General features: G+C 35.6%; 1 protein-coding gene across 2 annotated transcripts; it reads left to right on the top strand.

Moving 5' to 3' along the window:
• Positions 1 to 1,943: 1,943 nt before the first annotated feature.
• Positions 1,944 to 9,456, top strand: LOC100242349 (MICOS complex subunit MIC60, mitochondrial). Of its 2 annotated transcripts, none has more exons than XM_010654537.3 (12): positions 1,944 to 2,141; positions 2,326 to 2,389; positions 3,320 to 4,072; positions 4,614 to 4,754; positions 4,890 to 5,042; positions 5,155 to 5,232; positions 5,879 to 5,971; positions 6,066 to 6,185; positions 7,013 to 7,090; positions 7,260 to 7,439; positions 8,697 to 8,798; positions 8,905 to 9,456. In XM_010654537.3, exons 1-12 carry the CDS (start codon positions 2,131 to 2,133, stop codon positions 9,136 to 9,138), a joined length of 2,007 nt encoding a protein of 668 aa, XP_010652839.1. In that variant the 5' UTR covers positions 1,944 to 2,130; the 3' UTR covers positions 9,139 to 9,456. The 2 variants fall into 2 exon arrangements, with proteins under 2 accessions (XP_010652839.1, XP_010652840.1); XM_010654538.3 differs by having other exon boundaries at positions 1,947 to 2,141; positions 3,323 to 4,072.
• Positions 9,457 to 11,296: the final 1,840 nt, after the last annotated feature.

Raw genomic sequence — 11,296 nt, 5'->3', positions numbered from 1 at the left:
AGAAAACACTACATTTTATGTTTTTAAAACAAAAAATAAAAAATAATTTTTTAATTACAAAATGTGTTTTCCTCTTTTTTATTTTAAATAACAATTATCGAAAACAATCACCAAACAAATTCATAATTTTATAAAGAAAATATTATTATCATCAAAACTTGGTAAAATAAATGCTCCATAAATAAATAATCTAATTTTGCAATAAAATCTTCTCATCATTACTAAATTAAACATATAATATATTATTATTTTTTATAAATCTTTAAGGATTTGAAATATAAATTAATAATGCAATTAAATTCATAAGATAATATTAACTAACTTTTCAAATTTTCTTTTCTTTATTATTTCTTAAATATGCAATTAAAGTCGTTTATAGAATAACTTCCTACTGCAAGAGTTTCAGGCGCACGCTGCGGGCCGCTAATCGGTTCTTGGTTTATAAATAGAAAATTAAAATTACAAAAACGCTTTTTCTTAGAAGGGCGAACATTTTGGCATGGGTTTACCTCTTGGGACATCATTAGAATGAGGGCTTCTGCCCCATGGCCTGGTAGTTGGCAGTGTCAGTCGTCATAACGGAATGAATGTTCGAAAGGGTTGGTGTGATCCCTAAACAACACCAATCACACTTTCTGAATATTTCCTGCTGACTCTCGTAAGAAGTGAATATAGAATGCTTTGTTCTGGCTAATTAATCGCTACATGTATTTAAGCATTTGAAAATGATGCATATGTAAAGCAGCGTCTTCGATTTTGATGTGGTGGCGGTGGCTTTGATTTGGTTAACTAGGATTGTCCATTTGACAAGCCAGTGATAGCATTTATTGTTAATTAGACAAGTAGGACTGTTCCTCTCCGTCACAAACCAACTCCCATCACCCGAAATTGTTTGGTTAGAAATATGTAGATAAAATCGATTGTCTTGTTAATTAGACAAGTAGGACTGTTCCTCTCCGTCACAAACCAACTCCCATCACCCGAAATTGTTTGGTTAGAAATATGTAGATAAAATCGATTGTCTTGCCATTTGTGGTTTAACAAACATTTAGGCATTTGGATTTCAACGAATTCCTAGTTAGCTGTTTCATCTCTTTCAATTCAAACATATCATTCTAGGAATGGGTAATGTAAAGAGTCTATTTATCATAGCTTCCTCGCCCTTCAGCACATGCTGCTGGGCTTTGGAAAATAGAGAATTTCTATGAAGTTTTTGACTGGAAGCATTTGGCTCCAAATGGCTCAAAACCGTGAGTATGTGTTTTATGTTATTCATTACTTTAAGTAGATGTTGAAATTTTATTTGTCGATATTAATGCTAATAATTCAACTCGAGCTTCACAACTTCGACTATTCCTCCATGCATTCCTTTTAGCAGATATCCGTTAAGAATACGTTAGTCACAACTTTTTTTTGAAACCACTTCCCAAATAAAAGAGTTTTGGAAAAACAAGATATTATTCTTATCATAAAATTTAATAAAAACAAATGCCCATTAATAATACCCTTAAATATATATCTAATTCTATAATGAAATATTTGATGAATATATTAAACTCATAATCTCATCAAAGGTATAAGATGATGTTTTTTTTTTTTTTAAATAAAATTGATAGCTATATTCAACTCAATCTCATCGTTGGTCTTTTGCAAAAGATATGCCACCTCAAGTATATTTTTTTTATTTACAAATATTGTAATAGAAATATAATACTTTCTCTAAATTAATAAATACTTATTTATTAATAAATGGAAACCTATCATACAAAATTAAATCTTTATCGATTTTAGTAAATTTGAAAAATAAATAGAAGAAAATTTACTAAAATCGAATTACTAATAAATCAATATAAAACTGTATCAAATTGAATATACTAATAAATATAAATAAATAAATTACAAAGCTATTTTTGTAATTTTAACCGAATTATATTAATCGGAATAGACAAATAAATTAAGAATCGATTCCTCGCAAGAAGAAGGAGCCCGAAATGAGCGCCTGAAACTCGTTTTCAGTGTCTCTCAAGAATTTCTACAAGAAAACCAGACTTCTACCTCAGACCCCTCTCTCTCTCTTGGACAGCTGATCTCCCTTTGTTCGATTTCTCGATCTTTCAAACAATCGCGACCATGTTACGGAGGTAAGAAACAGCAATTTCTGCGTTTGTATTTTCTGTTCTTGGTTTGCAATTAGGGTTTGCTGCATCTTTCTGTAGAACAGTTCGATTATTCTGCATTTATTCCCTAGGGTTGCATTACAACCTTGGCCGCACTGTTGAAGTTCAAATTTGAGTAATTAAGATTCGCATTTTGTTGTTATTTCAGGTCCGTTTTGGAGATATCGTCCCGCAAATACTATGCTAGGGTTCCAAGGCGGATTACTTCTCAGGCATGTTTTATGGTTTTGTTGATTGGTTGTAACTTCATTTTCAGTTGGTGAAAATTATTGTGTTGGTGTATTGTTTTATTGAAGAATGGGTATTTTTGGAATCATAGAAATTTTCTCTTGCTGCTGTTGGGTTTTTCCAATCCATTCAGGTTGTGACACAAGGTGTTTATACGTTTTATTTTATATACGAAGATTAGGGCTAATGCAATTCATTCAGTGTTTGTGATGACGTTGTTGTTGGATTTTATTGTACATTTGGAATACTGATACAGTTAAAGCAGGTGACAGTTGAAAAGTTGGTTTCTGTTCAAATCCAACGGCCAAACATTTAGATAGTTGTAGACTGATGACTTTTATGTCACCTCGATTCACACTGCTTTTTCTGACCTCCATTATCAAGTCCATGCTTGTTTAGAGCATCATAGGCCTTGTAGTTAATGTACATAGGTGTCAAGTTAAGGCACCTTAGTATCACCAGATGGATGTGAAGCTTGTGTATCTGCTGTTTGGGCTAGGGTGTTCAATTTAATGTCTTAGAAGGGCGAACATTTTCCCTTGCAGGAGGAATTTACCGTTTGGCATGGGTTTACCGCTCTTGGGACATCATTAGAATTGGGGTTTCTGCCCCATGGCCTGGTAGTTGGCACTGTCAGTTGTCATAGTGGAATGAATGTTCAAAAGGGTTAGTGTCATCCCTAAAATTGATTATCCTACCATTTATAGTTTAACAAACATCTAGGCATTTGGATTTCAATCAACTCCTAGTTGACTGTTTCATTTCTTTGAATTCAAACATATCATTCCAGGAATGGATAATGTAAAGAGTGTATTTATCATAGATTCCTCACCCTTAAGTAGATGGTGAGATGTTATTTGTCAATATTAATGCTAAGAATTCAACTCATATTTCCATGATTATCATATTTGCAGCAGATACCTCCATTTTTTTCTTCCAGAAAGGAATTCTCTGCTGCATCTCAGCAAAATACATCTCAGGGCTCTGGTTCAACAGGCAAGCCATCTAATTCAGGGAGTTTTATGTCAAAATTTATTGTTGGTGGTGTTGTCATTGGTGCTGCTGTCATGACGGCTTACCAAACTGGCTATTTAGACCAAATTATTGTTAAAGAGCCGCATAGTTCATCGGAACCTACTAGGACTGGTGTTGTTGACTTGGGAGTGGAAGTACCTGTGCTCAAGAGTGAAGAGACTGGTGTTGTTGACTCACTGGTTGTACCTGTGCCCAAGAGTGGAGATAGTCACGAGACTGGTGTTTCTGACTTAAGAGAGAGAGCAGGTTTGCCCGACAGTGAAGATCCTAATGAATCGAGTTCTAATGTCGAGCATAAGACTGAGCCTCGTTCAGATTTTCCTCATGTTGAAGATTTGAGAGAAAAGAAGGTCAAGAACCAGTTTCCAGTAAAGGATATTGCAGATTTGACACCTGAAGAAAGTGCAGTCCCCATCCAAGAGAAAGACTTGCCTCCATATCCTCACATCAGCACGGCATCCAATGATCAAATTACGGATTCTGGGACATCATCTGAAGGAAATATTGACATGAAAGACCAAGAAGCAATACCTAGTATGGAACAGAATCATGGAGTTCCAACTATATCAAAAACCATCCTGGATAACACAGTTCCTGAGAAAAGTAATATGGATACTGTGGGCATTACTAAGGTACAAGTGTGTTTGCTCATCACTTTTTACTTTTCATCGGAGTAATCTAAATTTATGTTGATAATGATTGTTCCTTTGGGATTTGTATGTGTTTTCTTGAAAGATTTTAGATGTGGGTGTAGTGATTTAGAAGTTTTAAGTGCTGTATGGTTCTTCTCTTTCTCAATGATGCGGACCTCTGGAGGAAAAGTGTTTTAAATGCTGCCTCCTGACATTTCCATTGAAGACCTTGTTGCCTAAACTCTGTTCATTTGGTTATACCATGTGGAGGCAGGGCGAGCTAAACGCAAGATTACTAATTTACATTAATCTCTAGGAATGTTTGTTTGTGGTGGAAATGGACCAGTAACACTTTTAATTTGGAACTAGAAAAAAAAATGCTATTACTACCCAAAAGAGGGGCAAAACTGGAAAAAGTGCATCAACAGAATGCATGGATTTGTGCACTATTGCTTTTAGAACATTAAGAAATAATTTATCTTTGTAAGTTTGATTTATATGAAATATGTTTGAAGCTGTATTCAGTGACACTATATTGCAGGATGGACCAGGTAAAGATCTAGAACCACCAGGTTCTCTTGTTGACGCATATTATCTGACTGATAAGGGTGATCAAACCACTGCAGCTTCCTCAAATGGACAGGGTATTGGTGGTGACAAGCATTTTTCCAAAGAAAAAGAGGTGGTTTTTTGGAATAAACTTGTACCATATAATATGCATTCATTAATGACTAATTCGTGCAGATTCTTATTGTTATGCGAATTTTTTTTAATTCCTTGTTATACCCATCATAATTTGTTCTTAATGAACTTATAGGCTTCAGTTAGCACAATTGAGGATTTAAATGGTGCGTACATATCCAATGATGGAAAGTTGGTTCTTGATTTCTTACAAGCCATTCATGCTGCTGAAAAAAGGCAAGCTGAGTTAGATGCTCATGCTTTTTCTGAGCAAAAGAGAATAATGAAGGTTTGTGCTGATGCTGAATTATCAGCATAGATTACTTAAATTTTCAAGTCATGATTTTCTGACTTGTAATCGGCTATTTCCTGCATTATGGTCTCTAATTTTCTTTCTGCAGGAAAAGTATGAGAAGGAATTAAAGGATGCAAGGGTGAAGGAGCTTATGTATGCAGAGGAGGCAGCAATGTTGGAAAAGGTTGTAGGCTTGCATCAACCTTTACCCTTTTACTAATTGTATTTTTCATATTATCTCTTCTTGTGTTTGACTCTCATGTTCCACTTTCTATTTGTCAGCTCTTGTCTTACTAGATGACAGGGTACTATTATTGCGAGTTCAGTTCAAGCTGCATCTAATGCTATTTTGCATGTATTGTTTTTCTCTTGAACTAATTTGATTCGATTTGATTCCTTGTATCTTTCATGAAGGTTACTCTATCCCCTTCTCTTTTCCTGGCTAGGCCTATTCGGAAATCAGCAGATGGAAAAAAAATTTTATAGGGACATGGGCTTAAACAAATTCTACTTCATGTTTTATGCTTCTAAGTAGGAAACCCTGAAATCTATGTTGCTACTGTTGGATATTCTTCTTCTTTCTCTAACTCCTTTTCTTTTATAGGTAAACATCTATTTTTTTTTGTGGGGGGGTGTGTGTGGAATAGTTCTTTTGGTGTTGAACCTGGATTCGTTTTTCTAGACTTCTTTTAGTCTCTTAAGGTGTGATTGTGTTCATGATTAAGTGAGCTGAAATGATTCTGTGTGACGTGTACCTTTGATATATGGTATTGGTTATTAACTGACCTACTCTAAGCCAATGCTGGAATGTTTTTTTGCCTACATTTCAGGAACTAAACCAAGAAAGAGCAAAATTAGCTGCCACTATCAAGTCACTTCAAGAAAAAGCGGAAGAGAAACTTAAGACTGAACTTGAACAGAAGGTTGTCAGTTTGTTCCATTTTGTCTGAAACCTTTCCTACATAGCTTAGCATTTGAAATCTATAATTTCAAATTGCTGATCTGTGGTGGTCTCAGGAACGCGAATCAGAGTTGGAGCTGAAGAAAGCACTGGAGTTAGCAAAAGCTGAGTTGGCTGCAGCAATTGCAAGTGAGAAGGCATCCCACATAGAAAAAATTGCAGAAGCGAATCTTCATGTATGGTGTCTGATTTGATCTCATAATCACAAATAGATACATGGTTCCTCTGTGTGGATAATTAGGCTGAGACAGTCATCATGTTTAAGAGAAAGGGCTATGCCTATCTAAACTAAACTGCAAAAACTGCCTCCAGAACAAATCTGTTGAGGGCAAGAAGCTTATCAAAAGAAATGCTGTAGTATTGTTGCTTTCCTTGGTCACTGAAGATGTCAACAACTGACTTTGTCAGGGAAGGCAGCCCAAATGGGGGCTGGTCATAGCCAAACTGTTGCTAGGTTCATGCTTTGATATAAAGTAGTTAGTTTTTAGGTTTGTAGAGTTGAAATAGAGGAAGATAGACAGAGGAGAGTTGATACTTCCACCTTTTGTCCCAAATATTTATTAAGATGGCCTTGAGTTTTAAGAAATACTCTTACAACTCAGGTTAAATGTATAAATAATCATACTAGAATTTTGTTGATTCAAGTCACTGGAAAAATTGCTTGTATTATCTTAAATTCAACATTTACTTCTGATGCAAGGAGAGTGAAGGGAGAGGAGAAAGGGTAGCAGTGAGAGATCTATTGCCATTTGCAACCGCCACTGATGATGCAATCTTTATTCACTTTGCAAAACTTAAAGATCTGCTAATAAGTGCTGAAATTTAATGAGATTCAGAACCTTGCTTGATGTTAAAAAATGTGTTTGATAAACTCTTGATCGCCAATATTTTTTACAGCCCACATATATCATCCTTTTTCTGCTTTTTTATTTCACCTATCAAGCTTTCAACAATGTTGAAGTCATCAATCAGATTTTAAATAGTTTCGGTTCTTGCTTTGTAGATAGATGCTTTGTGCATGGCATTCTACGCTCGATCTGAAGAGGCTCGTCAGACTCACTCTGTACACAAGCTTGCTTTGGTGAGATTTTTGTTCCGTTTAATAATGCTTTTTTTGGGACATTTTGCAGATAAAATAAATTGAGGTTTCAATCAATGAACTAAAAAAAAGCCTTAATTTGTCAGATATTTTCTAGCTTGCTAATCAAAATCCTATCTGTTATAGCATAATGGATATAAGCGTTTTGTAGGGAGCACTTGCACTAGAGGATGCACTGTCTAAAGGTCTGCCAATTCAGACAGAAATTGTGGTTTTGCACAAATATCTTGATGGCATTGATAAAGATTCTCTTTTGGCTTTGGTCCTGTCATCGCTTCCCGAAGAAACACGAAATCATGGAACAGATACCGTATTGCAATTGAATCAGAAGGTGAGTTTTTTTGTGGGTTCCATTGTTAATAATTATGCACATTGTTCATTGTTTGCTTAGTATCAGCAGCTTGTGTTTCTTCTTTTTGTTACATCTTTATTGAACCATCATACTCTGTTAATTAACAACAAATAACATAAAGTGCAGTACTTTCTGCCAAATCGGCGGACAGAATCAATGCCACTAACGGCGATCTGATGGCTATTTGATTATCAGTTTGTGGAGTTCTAATATCTATGTGGCACCATTTATATGTAGTAGTTGTGCTACGTTAATATGTTGATTAAGGATGTTATAATGCTTTAATTAATGTACTCATGCAGATGGTAAATATAAATAGCAACTTTATCTTTGAGACAAAAATGTTCATTTTTCATGTTGCTACTTCAAGCTTTTGAGGAAGCCGTCTACTCATTTCAGACAAAGTTTTCATTTTGCATATAAGTTGCAAATTCAACTAGCTTTTTACAAAGCCATCTACTCATATTTAATTTCAAGAATTGTTGATGACAAGCCAGTTGGTTTATTATTTTTGTTGTGTTTTGCACTAGCCAGTAAACGTTCTCCCCATAATGACTTTCTGAATGTACATGGGACCACTGGTCAAACATGTGGGATCTCACAGACAGGCAAAAGTTTTTGCTTGGAGGCACTTGATCCCCATTATGTAGGGAAATCATCTGCAAAGGGTAATTGAAGTAAGTTTGAATATCCATAAAAGAACTGCCTCTGCTGTAGGAAGTTTGTCATTCCATTCTTCCTTCCCCTTATCCAATCCTTTATAAAACACACCACCAAAGCCTCCACTGGAGAAAGCTCCTTTTTCCATTTGCTGCAGCATGGATCTGGGGTTTTTGTGAGCTTCCTCTGTATGTCAGTTGCATTTACCAAGATGATGAAGTTCATGATGCATCGTTTTATTGTAGCATGTTAAATATTCTTCTCTCCTTTGCCCCCTGCGTTATGAATGTACATATTTCAAATGCTTTGAACTATCCTCAAATATCTATGGTTCTTGTTCACCTTGTCTCTAATGCCTGAACTCTGTGAGACCCAGCACTATCCTGTAGCTAAAATGAGTGCAGTGCTTATCATTGAATCTTCAAGCTTTTCTGAAGTTGGTCCACCTGGATGATGCTTGACATGTTATATTTTGCTATGATCTTAGACAGAATACTCTCAAATTTCCCTTAGATACCAATTCAAAAACCTGAATTAGATAAATGACTATTCATCTACCCTCAATTCTCCTTGCAGTTTGATGACCTGAAAGCAACACTGCGGCACTTCAGCCTAATCCCACCCGGAGGTGGTGGCATATTGGCGCATTCATTAGCTAATGTTGCATCTCGGTTGAAGGTATTTATATGCTAGATCTACCTTCATTTAAAATCACAAATGTGATCTGCAAAAAAAAGTCGTTCATTTGAGTACTCTTTAAAGTTTGCCTTCGACACTTTTTTAGGTTAAGCAAGGTGACCAGTCTGGTGATGGCATTGAATCTGTCATAAATAGAGTTGAGAGCTACTTGGCCCAAGGACAGCTTGTGGAAGCAGCAGATGCTCTTGAAGATGGTGTTAGAGGCAGTGAAGCAGCGGAAATTATTGTTGATTGGGTGAAGCAAGCGCGGAACAGGGCTATCGCAGAGCAAGCTCTAACCCTGCTTCAGTCATATGCTACTTCTGTTAGCCTCACTTAAAGTACCATATTTTGCTTCTCCAAGCCAGTTCCTCAATTGGTATGGAATTTTCCTTCTGATACTAAATTCATTGATGTAGAAGCTTTATACAAACAATACAGCCTTCAGACCCGTACCCCAGGGCAAACATTCCCTTTTGTGACACTTAACTTGAAAGCTTTGTAAGCAATAGTTGCATTTTTTGTCTGATTTTGAGTAGCTTGTCTGTAACCCTCTGAATAAGTTCGGCTTCCTTTCTTATGTAGCCCGTTCCTCTCCAGGAACTGCCTGGGTTTTGTTCAGTTTGCATGTTTCAATAAAATCAAATTTCTGCAGAAACCTCTGTTATCATGGTGTCCAACATAGTTGAAATTGTTTATTTTCTAACAATGTCATTGCTTTTAGTGTGGATTTTATTGAACCAGCAAAACCCAGATTAAAAAAGAAGACTTTCCAGGTTATTAGGTCCGTGTTTGGCTTGCAAACCCTGAGAGGGTAACAAACACATTAGCAAAACTACATGAAGCCTGATAAGAAAAGAAAGGTCACCTAGGCATGTCCTTTCAGCCATCTGGGATTCCAAACTCGTTGGCAAAACTATATGTTGTTGATGCATCAGATCAGATCAAAATCTTGGGTATGTTTTTTTTTTTTTTTTCTTTCCTGTAATTTCTAGGATCAGGTCAAATTTTAGAAATTTCCCCCAGCTGGATTAAACTCGGTTAGCCTCTGAAGCTGATGTAGTCGTGATAATTACTGGGTGTCGGTGGTTGTTGAGCTTTATTTTTCTTCGTATGAAGGTCAAGGACTCAAGGCATCTCTTTTAGGTCAAAAACCCTAGACAACAGAGATGGAATATAATTTCTAATTTTGTTCCCATAATGGAACAAAATGTTGGTATAGAGACACAGCTATCACCTAGTCACAACTCACAAGTGGACCTTGTGGGTCACACACACCTTTATTCTACACGCACATCACTTGATTAAATCTGAGATAAATCTACCTCTGTGGTTTGCAAAATTCCCAAGTTAGGAAGGCCAGTATCTCTCAATCCGTATCCCTCCCATGGCTCTAGCATTCAATATAAGAGACAATTTGAATGTCCAATTCATGAAATTATGGAAATTTGCAGTTAAAGAAACATACCCTTCTAACAAACAAGACATTTGGTTTTGGTTTTGGGTATTAAATTTTCATTTGACAGGAGGTGAAGGCAAATCTCCATCTTGATCATTGAGGGATCAACTTCCATGAACATTGTTTTAGAATAGAAAAAGGTTGGAGGGTGGGTCCACAGAGAGAGCGAGAGGCTACAACTCAACTAATTTCCAGCTCTCGCTGATTACATAGCTGGTGTCGAGTCCTAATCATTCTCCTTAGGTCCCAGCCACATCCAACACGCAAACAATACTAAAAATTGAGAACATTTCCAGCTATATCTTTGACTTCACCCAATTCTCACGTCTTCTCTTTTTTCTTATTTATGATTTTTTTTTTTGTATTTTTTCCCTCTTACTATGATTTAGTTTAGGAGAACAATATTTATTTTCTAATTCATATATGGAAGCAATTTATTAAAATTACCCTACCCCTTTTTGACTCAGAGTCTAATCCAATCAGGGTCTCAGTTTCTAAGTTTTTCTTTTTTCAAAGGAAAATGATCACTCAAGCCTGGCTTGAAAATTATGGTAGAACATTCAAAGGACAATGCTTTACAAAAATATGCGACACGCTGATTATTGTCCTAATAATTAGTATTAGTATTTATTAATGAATTGTAGTATGTTTTTTAGTTCAAAATAGCACATGGGGTGATGGAAGGCACATGCAATGATGGAATAAAAAAAAAAAAAAACAACTTAACTATCATTTTACCACTGAACTCTTTGGCAAAGATTTATGGACAGTGCAATTTTATTATTAATAATAATAAAAATAAAAGATAAATGATATTTAATTAAATATAAAGAAAAAAAAAACAGTTGATATAGTTTAGGGAGTTGTCAATGCATGTAAGATGTCAATTTAGATAAGCGCTGGAGTGTAACTTCAAATCTGCAGCAATGGGGTCATCATGGCCCAAATATTTTGATAGTGTTTTTATTTATTTTAATTATAATAATCATATGATCAACCTTATTAGGTGTATCTTACTTTTTACTATATCATATTGTTT

Source organism: Vitis vinifera, chromosome 7 (assembly GCF_030704535.1).
Source record: "Vitis vinifera cultivar Pinot Noir 40024 chromosome 7, ASM3070453v1".
Classification (NCBI taxonomy): domain Eukaryota; kingdom Viridiplantae; phylum Streptophyta; class Magnoliopsida; order Vitales; family Vitaceae; genus Vitis; species Vitis vinifera.
The sequence above is the reverse complement of the archived record's forward strand: the minus strand, read 5'-3'. Positions and strand labels throughout refer to the sequence as shown.